Source organism: Haemaphysalis longicornis, unplaced genomic scaffold (genome assembly GCF_048455015.1).
Source record: "Haemaphysalis longicornis isolate Haplotype H1 unplaced genomic scaffold, Haemaphysalis longicornis Haplotype H1 scaffold_7, whole genome shotgun sequence".
Classification (NCBI taxonomy): Eukaryota; Metazoa; Arthropoda; class Arachnida; order Ixodida; family Ixodidae; genus Haemaphysalis; species Haemaphysalis longicornis.
This window is the reverse complement of record NW_027526422.1, coordinates 46,550,311-46,575,124: the sequence shown is the minus strand read 5'-3', so window position 1 is coordinate 46,575,124 and position 24,814 is coordinate 46,550,311. Positions and strand designations below refer to the sequence as shown.

The 24,814-nt window shown below is 45.3% G+C and overlaps 2 protein-coding genes across 2 annotated transcripts in view; one reads left to right on the top strand and one right to left on the bottom strand.

The window, feature by feature from the left end:
• Positions 1 to 24,814, top strand: part of LOC144145499 (RUS family member 1) — a 273,889-nt gene that overhangs the window by 189,206 nt on the left and 59,869 nt on the right. The gene's annotated exons all lie outside the window — the stretch shown is intronic.
• Positions 6,382 to 24,814, bottom strand: part of Usp5 (ubiquitin specific protease 5) — a 36,267-nt gene continuing 17,834 nt past the window's right edge. Inside the window, exons 11-20 of the mRNA XM_077677146.1 lie at positions 18,232 to 18,354; positions 17,264 to 17,417; positions 15,772 to 15,829; positions 15,537 to 15,659; positions 12,839 to 12,927; positions 12,619 to 12,735; positions 11,461 to 11,604; positions 10,162 to 10,295; positions 8,531 to 8,651; positions 6,382 to 7,455 (exon numbers count right to left, since the gene is read on the bottom strand). Of these exons, the coding sequence (XP_077533272.1) occupies positions 7,274 to 7,455; positions 8,531 to 8,651; positions 10,162 to 10,295; positions 11,461 to 11,604; positions 12,619 to 12,735; positions 12,839 to 12,927; positions 15,537 to 15,659; positions 15,772 to 15,829; positions 17,264 to 17,417; positions 18,232 to 18,354 (1,245 nt within the window). The 3' untranslated portion in view covers positions 6,382 to 7,273. The remainder of the gene's footprint in view (positions 7,456 to 8,530; positions 8,652 to 10,161; positions 10,296 to 11,460; positions 11,605 to 12,618; positions 12,736 to 12,838; positions 12,928 to 15,536; positions 15,660 to 15,771; positions 15,830 to 17,263; positions 17,418 to 18,231; positions 18,355 to 24,814) is intronic.

Genomic DNA, 24,814 nt, shown 5'->3' with positions numbered 1-24,814 from the left:
CGACACCGAAGGGAAGGAAGACTTTTCAGAAAAGGCACACTGCCGTTAGCGTCTTCTAGCACATGACGGAAGCGGTGCTTAAAGATAAAGAGGAACTTATTTTGAACTCTTTCGATACGGTCACTATTGGACTTGCAAGTTCCATTCCAAACAACAGAGCCGTATTCGAGAAGAGGTAGGCAGAGAGCCGAATACAACTTTAAAAAAGGAAGAGGACCTTTAAACTCTCTAGAATACCCGCAAACAGCACCCAGACATCGAAGAGAGCGACGGGTAATTTGCGTAACGTGGGAAGAGAAAGTCAGAGAAGAATCAAATAGTACTCCCAAGTCTCGAATTTCAGTCACCCTCGGCAATGCAGTGCTTGCAATTTTATAAGAGTATTGCAGCTGTTGAGTTTTTCTACTATAGGAGACAACTTTCGTTTTTGAGGGGTTCAAAATTAGGTCGTTTTTGGTGCACCAACGATGGAATGACGCAATATCAGCCTGAAGATAATTACAGTCATGAATATTGCGCACTTCTCTAAAGATTTTCATATCATCAGCATACAACAAAAAAGAAGAATTTTGAATTACAGAAGCAACATCGTTAATGAAAATGGAGAAAAGAAGGGGACCCAGAACAGATCCCTGGGGTACACCACTTGTTGCTTTGTACCTAAATGAAGTTTGACCGTTAACACTTACATAGCAATATCGCTGCTGGAGATAGCAACGTATAAGACCCACCAAAGAAGCGTGGACATCTAACAGAATGAGCTTGGCAAGCAATAACGAGTGGTTGACTACATCAAAGGCCTTGCTCATGTCACAGTAGACCACATCAAGCTGGCTTCTACCAACGATTGCTGGGACAGCCTGCTCCATGAAGCACGCGAGGTTTGTGGAAGTTGAACGACCACGCATAAAGCCATGTTGATTAGGAATGAGGACGTGTTTAAGTGAGAAAGACAACACCATATGAAGAGATAACTCGAATAGTTTAGAGGCAGAACAAAGGAGCGAGACTGGCCTATAGTTTATGGCGTCAGTTTTTGGGCCTGACTTGAATACAGGGAATACGCGAGAGATTTTCCATGAGCGAGGGAACGTGCCAGACCGGAGACAGTTATTAAACATTGAAGTGAACACTGGAACGAATATGTTTGCATACGTTTTTAGAATGGCGCCAGGAATACCATCTGGTCCACAAGAAAGCGAGGGCTTTAGCCGCTTGATACTGGTCCGCACGATGTTCTCATCCAGTTGGAAACAACCAGAGTTACCGCCCTGGTGACAAGGGGCGCTACTGTTATCACTGCCACCGCTAATTCCAAAAAAAGAAGAAAACTGACGAGCAAAGCAGTCGGCCACCTCCGCAACCTCATTGCCGTTGGAGTCTAGTAAACGAATAGATTCTTTAGTTTTACTAGATCTTGAATGAATGTACTTCCAGAAGGCTCCCGGTTGATGGGTTGCTTTAGCTTCTACTGATGCCATGTACGAAGCATGATCACGCTTGTGCAATATTTTGCATAAGGCACGTAGGCGCCGAAACTCCTGAGTGAACTGGTTCGCACCAGAGCGCTTCATCTTTCTATGCGCACGTTCTTTGAGTTTAAGGGCATCCCGCAATTCAGAAGAAAACCAGTGTGGGAATTTGAACTTCTTTGGTAAATATTGCGGGATGTATTTCTTCATACCCAAAAGTACAATCTCAGTAAAACGGTCAACTTGTTCATTGACATCAGGTTCGTCAATGACTGTCGACCAAGGGACAGCAGAAAAGTAATCATACAGCCCAACGTAATCTCCCCGGGCGAAAGCGTAGCGAGGTTGCGTGTTGCAGGAACTTACGGAATGGTGGAGCATTGTGGGAAGGGAACAGGAAATAGAAAGAGGAGGATGAAATCTGTCAGGTCTAACTAAAGGACAATCAGAGTGTGACACACTAACATCATCAAAATTCGAAAAACACAGGTCCAAAATGTTTCCACTGCAGTTTTCTATGTGATTATGCTGTGCCATGGAAGTGAAAGACGAAAAATCTAGTAATCTATTACCCTTCTGTTCAATGTGGTGGTTATGGTGGGAACAGGATAGATGGCTCCACTGAACGCCAGGAGCGTTAAAGTCTCCAAGAAGGAGGACCTTGCGGTTGCATTGAGTAATAAGCTCTTGTTCAATGGAGGAAACTAACTGATTGAATGCGTCAGGAGCTACATCAGGGGGAATGTAAAAAACCCCAACAAGAAGTTTTTCAGTTTTAGAGATAAGAATTTCAACCCATACAGACTCATCTGCATTCTGAATATCACTACATAGCACACTCGGGAGAGATTTGTCGACGGCAAGAAGGACCCCACCCCCTTTTTGTTTGCTTCCCGTCAAGGCACGATCACTACGATATACATGGTAATTTTGAGGGAAATAATCACTGGACAGAATATCAGGGCACAACCAAGTTTCAGAGATAGCTATTAAATAATAATAATAATAATAATAATAATAATAATAATAATAATAATAATAATAATAATAATAATAATAATAATAATAATAAACTTGTGTACATTAGGCGAAGGTGTCACATAAGCTGGCGACCCCCTGCCGCCGCTCTTTTAGCGAGTACGGCATTCCTGGTATAACAACCATGGTAGCCCCGCAAAAAAATGGCGGGAAAATTTGCGGGTACGCCAGCCGAAACGCTACCGCTACCGCAACGGTCTCCTGCAAAGGATGCAGGTGTGCATGAGCCAGAATACGGAGTATAGAATGGACCTCATTGCCGATACCTGGAGGCCACTGTCTGTTAACACTACAGTAAATCGATTCAAGCATGAAGGGGTTTTTTTTTTTTTTTTTTTTTTTTCAAGTGACCAGTCATAAAGAGAAGGATGAGGAAGAGCCGGAAGATGAATCTGGAGAATAGCTACCGCTGATTACCTGGCAGGAGTAGCACTGAATGGTCCTCTTGTTGATACTGTGCCCCCGATAGCCTATGTTGTTGGAACTAGGTTTCGAAGGTACAGTTCGCTGGACAGCTTCCCACCAGACAGCATCGCTGGCTGCCCCGACATTGGGTATCTCGGTACTCTTAAGCTTTGCGCAGTCTCGGCTGTGCGAGGTCACACTGACTTGCTTTCGATGTCGAACACCTAATTTGAATTTTTATTTACACCGCGCACGCATAGTGCCATCGGCCATCTGCAGCTTCTGTCAAAAGGAGGAAACACTTGACCACTTCCTGTTGTCTTGCCGGCGGTTCTCCCCCCTCAGAAATCGTTACCTGGAGGTTCTCCTCCAGCGCCTGGGTCTCGCTTTGTCGGTGCCTAATTTATTGTCATTTGGGGCAGTCGGGCTTGGTTGCTGCAACGGGGATGTTTTTCGCGCTCTTCACTCATTTATGGCCGAAACAGGTCGCTTGCCTTGTGTTAATCAATCGCATCAACCAATTTTTAATCGTTTATTGAAATACCTGTTGGTACAGTATAGTATTGAATTTTTTTTGTTCCAAAATTCTTAGCATCACGCGCTCTTCACTCATTTATTGCCGAAACAGGTCACTTGCCTTGTTAATCAATCGCATCAACCAATTTTTAATCGTTTATTGAAATACCTGTTGGTACAGTATAGTATTTAATTTTTTTTTGTTCCAAAATTCTTCATCACTGTACTCTATTTTCCCTTCGTTTGAAACTAATTACTGAGCTTCTTCAGCAGTGAAATCACAATAAGACTTGGCCAATCCCCCAGAGCAGGTACGCGCCATTCTTGTTCTGGATCCAACCAACCAACCTACCATAGAAGATACCACACTTCAATGAGCACAGTCAGCTGGGCAGTATATAAGAATTTTTTTCATAAGGAACCATGATTTGAAACGTCTGTTCAAAGCTGAATTGCCATGAAAAAAAAACAATCCTGGAGATGCAGTTGCCAAGGACGAAAAAAAAATTGATGCATTTTTTTCGTGCACTAGTGACTAATTTTGCCAAATAAACTTCGTGAATTCTGTGCACAAAACTGTTGTAGTTTTCTTGCTTTCTGAAGAACTATCAGCTACATTCACCTTCTAGTGCTTAGTTACGTGAAATGGTATTAAGAGTGTGTACGCACATAAATTTGCACTTTTGCACATTTCTCCCAGTAAACGGAACTTAATTCTGTTAAATGGAACTAATTTTTTCGGTTTCTCAAAGTTCCGTTTATAGAGCCTGTATTTAAAAGCGATAAAAGATTCCTGGGGGTAGATAAGTCTGCTTACACACTTTAAATGCGGAAGCAGTATGGCTTCCCCTGGCGCTATTTATCAAAATCTGTTTTCTGCTACGTTGTGCATGCGTTTCTTTCTTCGCTTTCCTTTCGTCGTTTTCATCAGTTACAAGGCTGCAGACCATTCGGAACTCCATACTTGGAAGCTGGCTCTGTCATGGATTTACACATCTCCCCCCCCAACATCTCCCAGGAATATTTCGACACCCCCCAAAGATTCCACAACATTCACCCCCTAACACCCCCAGGAGGATTTTGACAACCACAAGCACCCCGCTTAGTGATTTATTCACCCCCCCCCCCCCCCCCCCCCAGGAGGATTTCGACACCCCCCCAAATCGAAATCCTGGATAAGCCCCTCGGCTCTGTATCATATGGTAGCTTCATGGCACCAGCATGATGATTATGAATAAATGTTATTGTGCCTGAAACTGAGCATGGAAAGGGTTGGGAGATAGATGTTCCAACATGACATGAGCGCATGTCCACGGGCCTTCACATTCAAATCACGTAAGCAGAATCAAGTGACCCGATGAATTTTGTCTCCTCCTGGTACCATATGGTTCATATTTATAACTACCTCGACAGACGCACTTGAAAAACACCAGGGTTTTCTCCTTGGGGGGAGGGGGGGGACACATAAATGTTCCGCATTAGTAAATAAAAGCCTCCTGCAGGGGTGTAGTAAATATGTGCGCGTTTTTCAGAAGCTTCCTCCACTCCTTGACATTCTTTGTCACGGAACTCTCTTTGCATTGCCATTGAAAACTGTTTCCCTTGGCCCTATCTATGCAGTTCTACACAGACCCGTTCACAGTTCATAGCTCGAATTTCAAGCAGTTTTTGTTAGAGCCAGGCATATGGCAAAGTCTGCCTTAGTATTGAAACATCACTAGGCAGAAATTTATACCCCCCCCCCCCCCCCACCCGCCCCCAGGAGGATTCCTAGAGTGCCGTCCGACGGCCCTCTAGCTGATCGTTGCAGGCATGGCTATAGAGTGCTGTCCGACGACATTCAAATAAATATTTAACACTAGGCTAGCACCTGCCGAAGAGTCTACCAGGTTTCGTTGTTGGTACCTTTCCTTGTCTGTACCGCGAGTGTTTATTTATAAGTGACTGGCAATAAAGAAAAAAAAATGTCGTAGTGTAGAGGATCCGTCTTAGCTTATTGATCCCAGAGTTGGTGGTTCGGGACCGGCTCTTGCCTCGGTTGTTTTTTTTTTTCATTATTTAAGTGAAGTGTAATTTTTGTCCCTTAGGTTATTTTTGGTGTTTTAAATGATTTCTTTGTGTGCGTTAGGTTAGCTTGTTATGTTTAGGTTAGGTTGCCTAGCTTTACGTTATCTAGAGCGATGTACTGCCGGACGCGGCAATTTTGTCATAAAACGCCGGTGGACGTCGATATAGTGGAGTGCTTATAAAACCGTCGGACGGCACTCTAGACATGGCCAAAACTTTTCCCCCCGCCATTCTTTTCTTTATTTGGCCAGCACTTGCTTGCAATGAAAAAAGGTGGCTTCGCCGCATTACATGTACGTTTAGTTTCCCTGTGTGGCGCACATTTTCTTTTTTTTGCACAACACGCTATGAGAACATAAAAAAAAAACACACAGAAAAGCAGCATGTAGGTGTTTAGAAGAGTTTTAGATTCAAGAGCAAATTGTTTAACATTATGACGTGCATCATCATTAACGTCAAGCAGAAAAGGCGGGCATTGGACAAGTCTGTGGGCGACGTAAGCTGAAAGTGCCAATTGTTTTACATTATGACACCGATCAACTTATTCTCCATCGTGGGGTCCCCCATCACTTTAGGAGGCCCAAAAGGGGTCCCTGGGGCAGTCATCGCTGAGAACCACTGTCTTAGAGTATGGGCACATACCCAATCAGGGGATCAGCCAAACATCAGAGGTTGTTGACACCACTTCCTCCGCCTTCCCAAACACAGCAATTCCAAAGGCTGGGTACATTTTTGTTGTGAGCCTAATCTTTTAGTGTGCCTTAAGCCCTTGTTCTCATCACCCACCATGTTACGATGGGGCAGGAAATAGTTTGCAAAACACTTACTTGAACACCGCTGCTCACTGGGCAGTATTGTGCAAATATCACACAGACGCAGTGACTGAGCAAATGTGTGCAAACTTTGGTTTATTCAATCGGTATACTACTATACAAAACTGCTGAAGTAGTAGCACAACAAAGAAATAATGCAAAATGCTGCAAATCATCACAGACTGGTTGTACGTCATGACTGCTGATTAAGAAGCGTTAACACAGTGCAGAAATTATGTCAACATGTTTGAGTACATATAAATAAGCGCATTCAGAATCCGATACACGCCAGTCAATGGAACAGAAAGTGCGGAAATTAGATAGCATTAGCCCGCAAAGCCATACAAAAAAAGCCCTTGATTCCACATATTTTATCTCGTTTTTAGGGGAAAACTGCGATATCTTGAAAAGGCACAAACGCAACTCCACAAACCCTGCACATGATAGATGCTAATTGCTTTCCAAATGACCAACTGCTGCAACAGGTTGTTCTTGAACAAGTTTTATATAAGCTACTAAGTTCATTCAAAAAATAATGGGTGTATTCGTAACAGAAAAAGCCCTTCAAATTAACATGTTTTGCAACGCAGAGTGGTAACGGGCTACACACCACACTAAGAAGCAGAAAAACATTTCAAGGCAGCGTGAATTTATAGAGTGAAATTTATGAGAAATCTGTTAGCCAAAGCAGCCTTGCAGAAAAAAGGACAAATTCTGTAAGAAATTGTGTTGCAGAAGAAGAAATGAGCTAAAAAAAAGAAAAGCATTAGGCGATCAAACTGCAGCTCACACAGATGAACAGACACCCGCTTGCACGCACGCACAAACTCCGAAAAAAAAAGAAAACCGGGAAACCCCTCCACTCCCGGCCCCAATTTCGATGAGACAACGGCTGCGACGGTCCTAGACGAGCGCCGCAGTCTCCCCGGTCCTTGCTCGCTTGTGCGGGGAGGGCCCGTCTAGTCAGGAGTCAGGCACCCGCCGGTACAGGTACAGGTAGCCGAGGTCCTTGGGCGGGCACTCGGACACGGCCACCTTTTCGTCGTTGAAGATGACCCAGCGGCCGTCCTTGAAGATGTGGCACACGTAGTGGCCCACCATGGTGGACTCACCCATGTGGCTGATGAAGGCCACCAGCTTGTACTCTGCACGCGCACCCGCAAGGCCAGCAGCCACCATTACAGACACGATCACGGAGGGAAAAAAATTAGCAGTGGCTTAGTTCGGCTATGCCTGGATATACGTAGCAAGAGCTAAGGTTATTCTTAGCTTTCCTGGTTGTCTAGGATTAGCCTGATTATCATACTTACTGCTGCTTTAATGACACACACAAGGTGTACGCATTATGTGACACATGTATATTTATCAAGCGGCTCTGGCGCAGCATCACCAATCGCCCCAGAGCTTAGCTGGTTCCACAGGCGCATGCCGGTGTTGCTGCGACGCACGAGCCATCGGTTCCACACCCGGCCACGCCTCGCATGATCATCGAGTGGACCGGGACGCCACATGCGGAACAGAGGTCGGCAAAGACTCTGGGCGCGTAGAGTGGGTGAGAGACGCCGGGCAGCGAGCAACATTCTGTGCGCCGTGTGGCATCACTGCTCCCCGCACATGCGCAGCACAGCTCTCCAGGAGCCACGCGAAAGTGCTCAACCTCGGCCAGTGTAGCTCACGCTACAAAAATTCCTTCGTGGGCCAGCCAGGGCCACTAATACACAATGTTGAAATAATAGCCTTACACCCGAAAGATGCGCATCGGCAGCAGAAAACGATTGATACAGGGAACTAAGGGGAGAAGAATTCCTTCAAGCCCCTGACATTTTTTTTTACCACAGTTACCTGTCCAGGAATAACCTCCCTAAAAAGTGAGAGCAAATGAAAACTCCAATGAACATTTATTTTATGTTTACGTGTTCTTACCTGACTGTCCCTTTCAGAAGATTGTTCAAACAAGATCAACCAGACCCTCTTTAAAATATTCACGATTCTACCAATCGTAGTGCGCAAAACTGTACAGGAAAGCAACGCAGTGTGAACTTGTATTCTCGGCACTGTAATGTAGTAATACCTTGTTTTCGCTGTTGTGTGTCTTTTAGGTAGAACAACAATGGAGGAAAAAGATATTTTCTCTCTCCTATATAGGTTGCACGAACGCAGATAGACAGGCGCAGAAGCAGAGCCACAGGCAAAGTGCAGAAGCGCAGGGGGATTACGTACTCCCAGGCCCATCCCTGACGTGAGGAGCGGGGGGATCCGTGTCCATGTGTTCGGCGTTCTCCGCTTCCAGCTCATTGGCTCTGCTGAAGATCCACTCGACACCCCGTTGAACGTCATTGTCCTAGAAAGGGGATTAGAAAAGTGACTCACCACCAGCAATCTCACTTTTCAAAGGCCACGAGACAAAGTGATCACTGGCAACACGTGCGAAGGATCACAAAAGTGAACATTCTTTGCAGTGAATAGTTAACGGACCGCGCATGAGGGGCCTCACAGAGCACCACGTCCGCTCCACTGGTGCTACTAATGACCACATAAAGATTGCTTCTGAAAGGATGCAACGAGAGAAGGATTTGGGCTGATTGCACGCTCATCGGGTGTTGGCATGACGGCTTTCGTGTGAGCTCACGGTGCATAACAGGTTTAGGAGCTTCAAGCGTTAAAGTGGGCCCCCAGACCGTCGCTAACCGGCTAACTATTGACTTGAAGAAAAATTGCAAAATCTACCACGGCACTTTCAGGTGCATTGTGGCAGCTGATATGACGATGAAGGTTGGGCAATGCAGTGTTGTTTTATGCATGTAGTACATTCTCCTTCTCCACGGAGGTGATTTTTTTTTTAATTCCTGGCGAAAACTGCAGAAAGTCGTAGTTGTGAAAAAAGATGCTGCTTCCACTCACACTAACAAACACCGTGAACCTGGCAATTCAACTGCATCTGCACTTGAGTTCTGTGATGACTTTAGCGTCAGTGACTGTAAATGATGCCAGACCATGATCCTTGGACCTTGGTTCCGAGAGTGACTTTTGCAGGGCCCAGCCCAAAAATTTAAGTGGCAGCTAATCGATTATTACATCTTTCATTGCTCGCTTGTTTTGCTTGACTTAGCGGCCGTTTCAGCTGTCTCAGTGATGTCACAAGTGTTATTTGTCCTTTTTACACAATTCGATACTGCCTGCGCATCAAAGAATGGCATTTCGGCCGATAAAAGATTGTGGAATGCAGCTTGGCAGTGGTTCGCATCATCTGCTGATGGCCTGCATCTGCAGGAAACTTACCGTGCCCACAGACCAGTGCCACACAATTTAAAAGAATTTTTACTTTTTGCTGAAGTGCTTGCTACATACTGCGGAAACATTTTGTAAATTTAAGAATTATCCTTTTTTTTTTAATTTTCAGACATGCTTGTGGCTTTTTCTCAACTTGACCACACTCTTGTATTTCTCAATTTAAATTTCCAACCTAAATTCATTGCATCACACTGAAAGTGGTCATTTGAAAGCATGTTTATGTAGCTCTAGTTTGCTATGTACCCTTACCATTCCCACCTACCAGTCCTTGTGGAGAAATTCTAGGTTGCAGCTTGGCAGTTCAAGTTTTCACTGCCTCAGCAGACAGAAAGTGGAAACAGTAATGGCAGTAACGATGATGGTGGTAGCAATGCGTTGCTTGACTCCCCGGTCCGAGCCACGTTCTTTTTTTTTTTTCTTCTCTTTTAAGAAAAATGGATTACAGCTGAGTACATGTGAAACATACAATGGACTGTGTGCGTGTGCTCAGAAACGTGCCTTCGCGTGCGTTTCCAATATTCTATAACTAGGGGTAAAGCAAGTAATGTCAAATGCCTCACCGTAGCTTTTAGCGCCCTGATAGCCTGCTCTTGGGAGAAGCCCATGTTCATGATTGAAGCCAGGGCTTCCACATCGGCCACGAAGTCGGCCTCTGCCTTGTTGGCGTCTGGCGGCACAAAGGGGTCACCAAAGTCTGCAGGTGGACAGGAGGAGGAAGAGCAAGGGATTACGTCAGAAATACCTTCTGCTATCGACAAAGATGAGCACTCAGGGTGTCAAAACTTCTTAGCTACAAAAATTAAGTTCAAATACGCAACATTAGAACACTCTGAGGACGCCAAAAGACAACAGAAGCATGGGTATTTTTTATAAACCTGATATGTTCACACAATACCCCAATCGAGCTTCAGAATATGCTCGACTCAAGACTATTTGACCCTTGACTTTTAGCCTCCCTAATAGCTATGCGGCTTGTCACAGGACATGAGGAAAGAAGAGGGAAGGGGAGAAGCGGAAGGGCAGGGGTGAGGGGGGCGATATTGGCAACCTCAAGCGACACGAAAACGCTCTTACATTGAGAACGTCATCCCACCAAGCCCCTATTTTCTTTAGACGACATCCAACCAACAGCACGCCAGCAGAAGCTGACACAGCAAGAGAGCAGAACGAGCAGAGGAAACGGCTGGGAACAGAACTAAGTGCAGGTTCGTGTGAAGAGAGAGAGAGAAAGAGAGGGCGGCCACGGGGAGTAGCCCAAAGGTCAGGAAACGAAGAAGCAAAAGCACCTTGAGGAGCACAGAGAGCATACACAGAACACCTCGGCCATGCGAAACTCCCACACCAGGGGGGGAACATGGAATGGCATTACCACCAGACCTGCTGCCTGAAGTCTGTACTACTAGTGTTAAAAAAGCAAAATATGGGTGCGACGTTACGCACTTACACGTTAGACCCATGACCTCGGTGCATGCTCGAAGTAACAGCACACGCAAGTTGACAGCAAGCAGTTGGGCCCAGAAATACAGTAACTGTCGCACTTTGGCAGAATGTCACATCATGCACTCTCCTCTTTTCACCCCAGACCTTCCAGACAGCTATAGCAGAAAAGTTGCAGACTCATACCCTTAAAGCTTGAAATGAACACAGCAATGACCTTGCAACTTCTAACTCTTCTTAACACCATGAAAAGAAAAAATGGCGTTTTGTTTTGCCAGTTTCTCTCTACAACAACAAAGAAGTAGCTTCGACTATACACCGCCCCACTCTTATTCACAGATGCTTTCCAATGCGCATCAGACCGCAATGGGCGAGTGACCAGAGGGAAGGGGGTGTGCAGCGAATAGGGGAACGCCACTTGCCAGAGTCTCCAATGTGCTGCATAACCCAGTTTGTGGCAGCTTCAAGACCAGAGTTCCTGGTGTAGTAGACGGCCTTCTTGCAGGCCTCCATCGGAAATCCCATGTCGCAGAGGCTAGACACCACCGCTTCATCCAGCTCCACCGCTTCAATGCAAACGCACAGGGCACCACAATTACCCAAACGCTCACTCACACTTCTCTCGCAGGCCCTTGGGCAGCCCCAGAATCAAGCCCCAGCGAGACCCAAGAACAGCTGCTGTACAGATTTTCAAAACTTAGATCCACCTTCTAAAGTTTGTCTTCACTGCACCAGCACTTTCCCTGCATTTAGCTTGAAACAAGATCCTTCAGGTTACCAAGGAAAGCAGAACAAGGAAGACTGTTTATAAAAAGATTGCATAAGGTTTAATATTTTTAAACCCAAGTTCAGGAAAAGACAGCCCAGAGGGGGATAAGAACTTGCCAGTCGTATACTCTTTCCTTCTCAACATGACATAATATTAGTGGGGTCCCCACCTTCGATAATCATCACATTGAAAATGCAATGCACTTATAGCTCGACTTCCAGCATCAACCCAGCATCTCTCTTCCTAAGCCCGGTCCAAAATGTGGACGTCAAGAGTAAACTAGGTATTTTGTATTAGCTTTTCAAGCATTTGAAGCAAGAGCTATGGTGAGCCTGCGAAAGGCAATGATGCGACACCATAGTCAACTATAAATCATGAATTTACACTCAAAAGTCACAAGTTTTGGCGGCCGAGAAGCAAACCCACCATGCAACTCCAGAACTAACCAAAACATCTACCACGTTGGAGCTGCCCTGTACCGTCGAATACAGTAGCCAACCGTTTTTCCGGACTCCAAAAACTTGGACTTGCTGGATATTCCGGACTTTCCCGAGGAACTGCCAGTTGTCCCATAAGAATAGTGACTCTCAGATTTTTTGGACTGCTCTTTTATTTGGACTATTTTTCATTCCCCTCCAGGTACGAAAAATCGGTCGGCTACTGTAATGCAACCAAGCCAAATAGAAAAACGGTCAATAAAAATAATAGTGTTCTAAATTAGTACGCACTGCTTAAAGACCGCTACTGTTTTAGCTTGGACAAATGTTTCCACAAGCAGCTAGAGGGGGAAAAAAAACGAATTAATGCTTACTTTCAGCAGCCCCTCCAGATGCCGGAGTGGGCTCAGGCAACAGCTCTTCATTCGGCTGCAGACCCTTGCCCCGCAAGTAGTTCAGGTCAAGTTCATCCGGCATTACCATGGATACATCTAGAGAACATCAGGTGAAAGAAACATCACCCTCGATTACACAAAAAATACTTGCATGCCACTAACAGCAGTATAAAGGAGGCAGAGAAAGTTAGCATCTTACCCAGTTTCTTTGCAACCCAGTTTTGACCCATGGTAAACTTCTTGAGCTGAATCATCAGGTAGTCGGGGAAAGTGTGCAGTCTCGTAGTCCTGCCGAGAACACAGTAACAAGAAAATTCAGGAACAAGTCCAGAGGCCCTCTGTAAACCCCAGGCAGTAACTGCCGTATTTACTCGAATCTAGGCTGGCTTCAATTCTAAACCAATCCCCAAAATTCAGAAGGTCAGAAAATAACAAAAGCTTACCTCAAACATAAGCCGAATGACAGAAAGGCATTGCACTCGGAATAGAACACGCCCTTTATTACGCTTGCAGCGGCTCATTCATAGCACGTTCAATGCTCACTCGTCATCTTCGGCGACATTGCTGGCCTCTTTGCTTTGCACTGTCCTCACTTACGTCCAGTGCGTTCGAGATGCTGCATTTACAGAAGGCCTGCACAATCAGCTCGGCCAAAATTTCGTCCCTCCCTTGCCAAGGCGAGCCAGTTTGCCACTTGGCCGAGTGAACCGTGCTTGACGCGCCCGGTCGGTGTGAGTTGGTGGTCTTGCAGCATCAGCCAGTTGTTGTAATGCTTCCGCAGCCTGTCCTCTTAAATGGCTGGTTGATGGCCACGTCGAGGGGTTGTAGCTGGCTTGTCATACCACCAGGTATTACCGCAATGTCCGTACTACTTTCCGAAAGCATGGACTTAACGGCATATGTCAAGTGGCTGCAGTAGGAGTCGAGAACCTTAAACAGCAGAGCCCTGGCACAGCGCTGCCAAACAGTTTTAACTCAATCTTCGACGAGGGCACCACTCATCCATCCATTCTCATGGGCTCGTACGACAACATTTTTAGGGAAAATCCCAGCTGGAAGAGTCTTCCGCTTAAAAATGACGTAGGGCAGCAGCTTTCGCCAAACTGCCGTGCAACACAACATTACGGTGGTGTGCTGCTTCTTTAGCCTGCAGTTTTGACTTTCACTTGTTTCACGCCCTTCTCACAGGCACGTCAAAATGCACTGGGGTCTGATCGGCATTACCGATCTCGCCCAGTCTGCACTCTTTTTTCCAGCCACTTCTTGATGACAAAGCGCTGGAATGTGACTAGCTTCTCCTCGAAGTCAAGGGGTAAGTTTTGGCCCATAGATGTCCGCCGTCACATGCTGAACCCGAACCGCTTCATAAAACGAGTGACCCATACCCTGCAGCCATTGAACTGAGTCCACGCGATGCTTCGAATGTTTGCAACCTCCCTCACCTTTGCCTGCATTACCTACACCGTCACAGGCAATGCATTCCACCTTCTCTTCGCTTGTGGATACAGTTGGCGACGTCCTTCTCCACCTTGCGGTGTCGACCTTTCTTGGGCCCTGTTGAAAAGTTTGCTCTGCTGCTTCCGCCATCTGTGCACATTCTTCTAATCAATGCCGAAGTCATGCTGTGCTTGGAGGTTTGCAGTTCTAGTGGCCTCAAAAATCACCTTCCGTTTAGAAGCCGCCGTGTCGTGGCACCGCTTGGTGGGCGCCATTGTGCCGCGAACACAGGCTCTTCTCAAGGCCACACGGCGACGTAAGCAAGCAAGCACTGAACGCTGGGAGCTGTGTTCACAACATTCGAACAAGAAAAAAGGAGCCTGCAAACCCTCAAGCTGCAAGCCTGTGGCCGCGATATGGCATGGAGCGTCTAGCGGTTACAGGAAAGCCGCATGCTTGAATCTAAGCTGACCCCCGACTTTCATACACGACTTTTTAAAAAAAAAGTATCGACCTAGATTCGAGTAAATATGGTAGAGCATCACTTATTGCAATACCAAAAAGAAAGATAACACATCAGACACACTTCACTTTCTTCTGCAAGAACTATCGCAAGAACTCTCACCATCAAGTCGAAGAATGTTCAGCAACCAGATCCAAAATTACAAACAAGCCATAGAAGTGCCCTTGCACCTGCTCAGAAAAACCTGCCTCAGCTGCAAGACCCAAAAACTCGGCTCATACATACATGGTCTGAGGCAAGCAAAAATGACACAACTGCCAGCCAGAGCTACAACAGCCCAAACTTTGCTCGGTAAATGATTTGCACAACCAACTTGTGGTTTCTATGCACTGATGCACGGAAGTAATGCAAAGAGGCATGACGCAGCAGCAAGGTACAGATTAAGTTACACCACCTTGGGACCTTGGAAATGCGCAAAAATATCTACACGCTTGCTAAATAATTACTGATAACACATAAATAGCCACCGTTAATTTAAGAGCACTGCTGGAAAATTCCTGAAACGTTATCTTGGCAGAGGCCTCATCTGTTTGGCACTCAAGTGCTCCGTGCTAAATCGGAGTGCCTTTTTCATAATGATGATGTGGTTCATTAAGAAACACTTTGAATGAACAGCAATTCACTGCATGATAGCTCCTAGAGCCACGACTTCCATTCACTGCCAACACAAAACGCAGGGACTCACAGAAAATGAAACAGACGAGAAATAGAAATAGCACACAAACTCGAGTAAGCGTAGAACAGGCAAAACCTAAGAATAGATGCAGCCACTGAAATGGAATAAGCAAGTATCTAACAGCCCACGCACAACCTCACAAGAAAAGCTTGCCCTCGCAACGCCACTGAAATGTTTCCACAGCTTCATCGTTCAGTAGCAGGTTTCCCTTGGTGAAGGGAAGCGATCCAGTACTCGTGCAAAGGGAAGAAAAGAGCTCACTTCTCCACAGTCACCTTCCTGTCCACGGCTGGGCTGTAGAAATCAGTAACGAGCTCCGTGTTGGCGAAGGCTTCCAGGCAGGCCGACAGCTCAATCTTGGACCGCACCACAGAGTCAGGGTCACTAGGCACAGGGGAGTAGAATACAGAGGCTCGTCACGTTGATGCTACAGAGCAGGGCTTGTGGCCTATGAAGAAAACCCTTTAGACGCTCACAGCAGGCGTCAAGAACTCACATTTTCTCCCCTTTCTGCTGGAGCTCTTCCTTCTTCCTCTCGTAAGCTTCCACCTCCGCTGCACATTACAAAAGCAAGCAAGGAGAGAGGAACAGTCAGCAGGACACAACGCAAACTTACTATGACACAGATACTGGTTTACAATGGGCCCCAGACATGGATAAAAGCTAGCGAGTGGACGCTGGACTGTAATTCAAAGATACATCCATTGTTTCTCGGAAAATAATGACGAGAGTATTTTCTTAACATGAGTGATAATAACAATTAACTTTCAGAAATGCCTCAATAAAACACTTATCAGTCCCAACCTGGAGTATGCCGCCTCAATACTGCCTAGAATTCAGTATCACAAGCCATTCAAAGCTGCCTTGCTTGCACATTCTTCTGATTATCACAGGTTTGGTCTTGAAGAAGCTTTGTTCACGTGTAAAAACGCATATATTTTCTTTATTTTCTTTACATTGTGTTATGTCTGAATCTAATGACGTGTGATTTTTGCATCGTGAATTCCTATCCTTACTCCTCTTTGTAACGTCCGAAGTGACCTTGAGAGCACTCGAAAATATTTTATATAAATAGGTGGCTGAATGAATCTCACAACCAAATTATTATTACTGCAAATAAAATGTACACGTAAACTGTATCATGTTATGGCCAGTGTTTTCTTTAATTCATGTATACGACAGTGTTTGAAATTGTGTTATGATTCCGACACAGCTTATTTGCATTAAGGTATTGTGTGTACATCTGTATACCGCATATGTTGTAAACATAAATTGGTGTGACTACTTGCACATGCACATTTATTGTGGCATTGCTGTTTGTGTAACTTGATGTCTGCTTTTCATTACCTGAAAGTGGTATTTCTTTAGCACTGTTGTAAATACCATGCAACATGTCTGTGCATCATTCACTGTCATGTACAACGGCTCCTGGGCCTAATCAAGCCACTATTTGCAGCTTTTATTTGAAAATTTGACGTTTCAACAAGTATAAAAACTTCACATCAGCCCTTCCCAGCGAAACAGTTCCTCATCTCACTGCAGTTTCAGTCAGCATTGCTTGTAAATACTAAAGCGCACTTTAAATAAAAACAGAAGTAGCAGGTGCAAATTTGGTTACAGACAATGACCGAGCCGAAAATAAAGAATTAAACCCAGTGCGAAATCTGCTGACACAGAGAAGCTGTGGTACTTTTGTGTTGGCTCGAAAGCCAACGGCGCTTGCCCCAGAACAGCAGCGCCATCACCGCACGAGTTCTATGGTTTGTGCAAAAGAATTGGCAGCCAAAAGTAAGCAGCAGGAGGCTCCCTCCCCTCTCCTAGGAGGAGGGAGGGGTACCTTCCTCTGTGAGACCACTGCGCCCCCTATCAGTGGGTCTGGGAACCTGCTCCTACCCCTGCGTAATGCACGACTTACAACAGCAGACTTACGGGACGGCTAGACCTACAACAGCTCCACTGCATGTGTGCACCCGGTGCAGCTGGCTTACCCTTATTGATGGCACAGTGCAGAGGCACTGGCAGTGCGAGCAGCGAGTCGGTACGGTTGGTGTAGCGCACCTTCCCGGACTCCGTGCACTGGATGCGCTCTTCCACCTCAAACTTCAAGCAGTCCACCGGGTTCACCTCGTTCCGGCTGTTCCTCTGCAGTGGCGGTGAAATGACCGGTGAAATGACCGCTACTCACGATCACGATCGCTACTAAGCTCAACGACTGCTTGGTGATGGCACCAAAACTTCAGCAATTATTTGAACCAACATTTGCACCTTCATTTCGATGATAACACACACCTAAGCAGATTCTAGTGAGCACAACAAGATAGATATGTTGCTCCGCATGTTGGACGATTCTTACGACGAGAAAATCTATGTCCACCGTAAAAACATGCAGGTAATAATGTCAGTGTACAAGCACAAGTGTAAGGCTTCGCTTTATGTTGATTGCCACATACGGGCAGGATCCGACAATTATTTTAATGGAGATGAAATCACCGCTGCAAATTGAAATTTCACTTTGCTCGTAAGTCCCCTATTTTGGAGTTACACGAAAATCCCATTATAAAAAATAAAAGGGAAGACCACATAAGCGGAAACCTCGCTAAATACAGTCACTGGCCATTTTTTTCGAACTGCCCAGCAGTTCAGACATTTTGTGCATTATAGTAGTGCTTCCTCTCACACGTATTTTTTTTTTCCCAGCCCGCCAGGTTGTTTGAATGCTTTTGAAATTGGCTGTCCACTGGGCAGGAGGGATTGAGTTACTCAGTGATTCAAGATTGATTTGATTGATTATTGATTGTAGGGTTTAACGCGCAAACGCAACACAGGCGATGAGGCGCGCCGTAGTGGAGGGCTCCAGATTAATTTTGACCACGTGGGGATCTCTAACGTGCGCCGAAATCTTCGGTGATTGACGACATACACGGGAAACAACCAAGCGGAGAGAGACCCATCTCACCTCAATGAGCTGCAGGAGGTACAAGAAGAACTCCTGAGCGTCCTGCTGCTTCTTAGTGGAGAACTCCGGGTGGCCTCTGCCCACCAGGGTTTTGAACATCTGGGGCTTGATTCCACACTGCTCCTACGCAAGAACACCAAACGCACAAATGAAACCGCCTCTTTTGGACAACATTCTCAACTGGGGGTCTGCCTGCAAAAGTTAGGCCCTTTCTCTTTTCTATTTGCTGCTGTAGTTTCATTTTGAATCAAATTGATACAGAAGACGTCTCTTCAAGGGAATCGTAAAACATCATGTATCATTGCTACCCTTCAGATTCCTTTTTTTCTCTTAGCTATCCACACATTCAGTACAGGAACTCAGCTTCGAAACACCAAAAGCCACTTTTGCAAGGTTGTTGCTTTCTTGTTTTTTTCATGTCCTTTAAACAACTGTTTCTTTTTTTTTTTTTTGCTCTATTTTCTATGATTTCTTTCTGATAGGTGTACACCGTGTTCGTGTTGAAGTTTGTTTTATATTCTTGTCCACTTTTTCACTGTAATTGACAACTGAATTTTGCATTGCCGTTCTTATCAAACTTGGTGTATTTATTTGCGTTTTCAGTTTGAACCCTCCCATTTTGTTTTTTTTCTTTATTTCCTCTTCTTTTAATTACGCTAATGCGATATGCGTCTGCTTTGCATATGAAACACCCTATGTAATACCCCCCTCATGGGCACCTTTTGGGATATTGTATTGTGAATAAATAAATAAATAAATAAATAGGTATAATATGCTGAGAAGAAATGCTTTCTTTTATCTTAAAACTCGCTACTACATATTTCTGCTGTATCTGCTATTCATAAACTTCGGAGGTAAAAGCCCCGAGCTGATTTACGAGTGACAATAACGCTGTGAAATACTATTTAAATGAAAGGATCTACTAACAAAGCATGCACCGTTTTTTTCATTAGACTTTGAGCATTCAGGTCACCCAATCCTGAATCCAATTCAAGTTCATCCAATTCATCCAGTTCATCCAATCCAAGTTTATGGTTATGCTGTTACACAGCCTGAAGTTACTAAATGCTGAAATTCCTGGTCATGTTTACCTAGGTTTCATCAGCAATTGCGAACATTTGGTTTCTGTACAATGGCGCCAGATCCGCATGTAAGGGCCCATTTTAGGCTGTTTCCCCGAGTATGTTGTAGAGCGTGCAGTGGGCAGGTTATATGTAATTGTAGCGAGGTACAGGCTGCCCAATCACCAAGAAATCAACTATGCACTATTTTCTGTATCTACAATCAATAAGTTTTGAAGAAGGTACCTGCAAAATATTACACTGATCATGGGTATCTACCGCACTGTTGCACTCCGAAATTCTCGAAATTGCCCTTCCTGCGAGTATCTTTATTCTTATTCCCTTGTTTTTTTTAGAAATTGCTTGTAAAAGTACATAATTACTGCTCACAGTGGCTTGGTATGTAATAGATTGTGCAATTCTTGCTGCACTTGAAAGCACATCGATTGGATAGTGCAACAAAACCATGGCAATGTAACACTTGCAGACACAAGTATAATTATTCCGCTTTTTATTTGGCCAAAATATTCGCACTGTATGGCATACAATTTCTTATGGTCACATGTAATTTATTTCTAAAAAAAAAGTTAAAATTACAGATGTGATATAGTTGCACACTCTGGTCCTAAATGAACACAAATCCTTGCTAAGGTTGGCCAGTATTCAAAAGCAAGGTGGCCAGTATTCAATGCCTATAACTAATTGAAAATTTGCTCACAATGATGTGGCATAACATATCACGCAAGTTCAAGCTCATGCTGCTCAGACGAAAACTGACCGCACTTTTGTTCTCAGAGTGCCGAAGGACCACACGGCTAAATTTCAAGTAGGTAGGTCCGACAATAACGAAAATGGCTTAAAGACCAAGTTCTCCCCTTAATGACGGGAGGCTAACCGGAATCAAGTTTTCCCTCTTTTCCCACAGGTTGCTCTTGCTCTGCATTTCATTTCATTTTCATTTCACTTCATTTTGCATTTTCTACACGTGTGGTGCGACAGCGAGCTGTTACTGAGAGTAAAAAAAGAAAAGGCAGCAGTGCACTCCTAAGTAGCAGCCCTACGAGCAGCCGCAACATGCCAGCAGGTGCAGAGTTTGCAAAAACATATGCTAATGTTTGTTATTCCAGATACTCAAGCGCGCTCTGCTAATCTGTGTCCGCACTTCGTGACCTTGCAAACAACAGTAACGAAACTTGTATGGGGCAGTGATGTCCACCTTTACACTGGTTCTTTTGTGGTTCATTGGAAGCCTACTGCCATCATATGTGGCAAGCATACAGTTTGGCTGTGGGGGGGGTTAACGTGCTGTAGTGGAGGGCTCCGGATTAATTTCCATCACCTGGGGATCTTTAACATGTGAAAATCTCGACATATGGGCGTTCTCACTTTTCATCTCCATCAGAAATGCATACAATTGAACCTCATTGTAACGAGACGACATATCATGAAATAGTGCACATAACGAAGAAATAGCAATGCAGTCCCCATAGAAATCTACGCACTCAGAAACTCCCTTTAACCAAGTGAAATTTGCCTATTCTGGGCTATAACCTGCGATTTTCATTCTGAAATTAAAATTACGAGCCTATTTCATGGCAGTGTGCCACGTAGTCTTGAGACTGTGCGTTACGCGACGACTATATTTGGCACTCCAAATCTCCCGCCACACGTACTCCAGCATTATGCTCTAAACTGTACGCGCACTAAGGTAAACGGCCTGCCGCACCCACAGAGTTAACTATCTTCCCCAGGCATCATCCTCTTCTGTCTCACTTACATGGCACATACCGGCAATGCACGTGGTGCCCGCCCGCCTGCAACTGGCAACGCCGTTGTCGCTCGTTGCAAGCTGCAATTGAGTTGCAGCGAAGGAGAGAGCCACGTTTTCTTCCCTTAGTTTTCATGGTTTTGTTTTTGGAAAGCCTGCTTTACTTTTTGATTGACAACGCATACAGTACATGGCAGAATGACAGAGTCTAATGTGAAGCAAAAGGGTAAAAGCGGAGATCAACCACGCAATAAGTGGCTATGATAAAAGCCATCGCACCTGGTAACTAATGCCTGGGCTACACGAGCATTTGAAGGGACATTTCAGTCGAATGGCCTTCAAAATTTCACATGCCATTTGAACTAGAAGGAGTTCCGCTGATTTACACGCCCATTCTCAAAGGCAGTTGAGTTTCCACGTTCGCCCGCCATGTTTTGGTGCCGCTACTGCTATCCTGTTTCGTTCTTGACAGAAATTTAATCTGAGAGTTAAAATGGGGAAAAAAAAAAAAAAAACTATTAGTGATCAAATTGCTAACAATTTACAAGCACGTGCGAAACGAGCACATGACAGCGCCAGTTTTTTTTTTTTTTTTTTTCTTCTTCTTCTTTTTTTTCGCACTGCCAGTGTTCAGTAGGGCACTGCACGGGCCCGGGCTGGCCCAAAAGCCCGGGACTGCCCAGGCCCAACCGGGCTTGCGGGCCGGGCTACCCGAAGTCGATTATTGGGGGGCCCGGGCCGGACCCGGGCTCAATGACGCCGTGGGCCCGGGGCCAGGCTCGAGCTTGAATTCATAGGCACGGCCGCTAATAGTTTCGACGTGAAGTGTAGAAAAGAGCACTAAAATGAATATTCTTAGTTTATTTTTGTGCAATTCTTGATGATAGTTGTACGCATTGTTTTAAAAAAACGTGTTTTGCTAGGTCTGATGGTCACTATACTGCAATTTTAATGACATTGCATGTACTGCATCATGATTTTACATTTTAGTTTACGACATACCAAAGATACGATTACAAGGAATGCCCTAGCGGGGAAGGAATTAATTCAGACAACCTGGAGCTGTACACCTATATCGATGCACACGTGTGTTCAGATGTCGCACCAATCGAAATGCGGCTGCCGTAGCCGGGAATCAAACTTGCGTGCTAGAGAAACACCACCGCTAATAACCACTGCAGGTGAAATATTTCAACGCACATACATACTCGTAGATTCAAATACGGATAAAAAAATTTAAGCAGTGCCAACTTGTGGCCGAGACAACCCCGTGAAGTTGCCAAGAGTCTGGTCATCAAAGGTGATGGTGTCTCGTGTATAGAATACGAGCTATTATGCCGATGTGGCCTTAACCGTAGACGGGGAAAGCTAAACTACATGCACTTTTAAACCCTTATTTTTTGCGTTTCAGTTCATGACGTGCTCGTACAGTCTAGATGCTCCGTTTGATCGCCCGCTACAAAGACACTGAACCAAATATAATTCTTTTGCGTCAAAGACCGGGCCTGGTCACACACGCGCGGGCCCTCCCTAGGCCAAAAAATAAATTACCGGGCCCGGGCCGGGCCTGGGCTTGGCTTGAGACGACGGGCCCGGGCCGGGCCCGGGCTAGGTGTTACGGGCAAAGGTCGGGCTCGGGCTTCGCAAAGAGGGCTCGGGCCACGCTCGGGCCTTAAAATCAGGCCCGTGCAGTGCTCTAGTGTTTAGTGTTCAGTTACCTTGTAATCGCAGAGCGAGTGATAGAGAAAAAAAAAGTGAGTGAAAAATTATGAAGATCGTGCACTTTAAAAACCTAGCTTTACTCCTAAATGTTTTTGTAATTACGGTGTGCAGAAACTGCGCCCGAGAGTACAACCGTTTACATTTCAAAGGCCTTTGAGAACCTCAAAGGCCGTTGGTGGTGCTCCTTGGTGGCAACTCAAATGGTATTTCAACCAAAAGCCTTTGAAAAACGTCGTGTAGCAGTTCAAAAGTGTCATTTGAGTCAAATGACATTTGACTCAGAGGCCTTCGAAACGCTCGTGTAGCTCAACGGGTGTACTGGCTATGGTCCTAGGTAGCACAAAGAATGGCCAATGCTTTCGCCCATGGCACGAAAGAAAGCGCGCAAAGAAGCCATAGAAAAGGCTATAGAGAACCATCTACTGCGTCTTGTGAGCCGGCTTTAGAACGCACAAGGTCAGTGAAAATGGTGTGAACTTAGGTGCGACAGCTGAGGGAGGATGATGCAACAATGAGCAATCACGGCCTACTTTGCAGAAAAGTCTATCTGCAAGACGAGTTGCATATACGAGTGCAATAATAAAGTATAAATGAGGAATGCGGTGATTTCATTGGGAACCACCACTTGGCGAGTTGCTACTTTGCCCACTGTTTGCTTGAGGCAGGTACAGCCCTCCCATCACATAATATTTGCGGTGAATGTCCCCTACGTCTACAACGCAATAATAGACATAGAAACCAAATCGTGGCGCTCTTCGAGTTCATAATGACCAGGTTTAACTGTATGTGCAAACTTAACACAATCCATACACATGAACAAACCCTTTAAGTACTGTGCACTTAAAAGGACAAGGATGGGCATGTAAACAGGTTCTATATATTTTATCAGGTTAAAACCTAATCCTGGGCTATGATCTCAGTTTTTTCCAGCCCTTTCAATACTTTTGCAGTAGGTAGATGCTACAACGGTTTCAAGCAATGGCTATAGCAATAAACATCTACAGCACAACTGCAAGAAAAAGAGCAGTCATCAGAATTTTAACTGACATTTGTTTAAAGGGGCCATGCAGACAAAACACAAGTTTGGTCCATTCGAAAGATTGCCTCGTTAGAACCACACTGACACCACTGCGTGTTTTAACGCAAACTTCGCTCAAATAAGCTATATAATTAGGAAAAAAAGGGAATGGCCATGCGACCCACTAGCTCATTTCCTGCAACATTACCTGTGATGTCATACCAGCCAGCTCTGCAATTGGCAGGGGGCCAGCGAAAGCAAACGCAAATTAGGCAGATCTTATAAGCTTGCCAAACGAGCTATTTGCGCTTAAATTTAGGGCACCTTCTTTTTATAGCAATAGGAATAGAGGGATAAACAGAGGAAGTTACGAAAGCAGACGTAAACATAGAAGTATTGATGCGTACTGTTGTTGGTACTGCGCGTACTATGCTTGTTTTAGCTGCACAGCAGTCCACCGCTTTCGAGTAGTCTTATACGCCTCGAGCGCGGCCTGTAGGGGCGCCACTGAAATCCCCCTAGCGGCCCGTTTCGAAAGCAGGCGCGGGAGTCCCCCGGCCCGCTCCCTACTGTCGCCGTTGCTTTTGGGGCTCGTTCAAGACAGCGATTTACCGTTTGTCCGCGTTCGAAATACCGAATAACGTAGACCAGACACTCTGTTTGCAAGCGTGGTGTGTTCACGAGAGTATAAACGTTTGTGACGCGATCTTAGTGAGATCTATATGAGCGCCGGGCGTGTGTCACAGGCCGGCGTCCCGAAGCCAGCATTTCCATCAGCTGATTGCAATTCCGCTGCCCTGATATTCAGTGGCAGTGTCTCCGTAAGCAGTGTTTCCTCCGATGGTCATGTTGCGGCCATACACACTATAATGTAAATCGACTTTCTCTGCACTTACAAAATCCAGCGGAGCACTCATATCTGACAGCACGCAAGTTACGCCTGCCAATATCACATATCTGATATTGATCAGTACCATGAACAAGCCAATGCGAAGGTAATTTGCAAGTTATCCA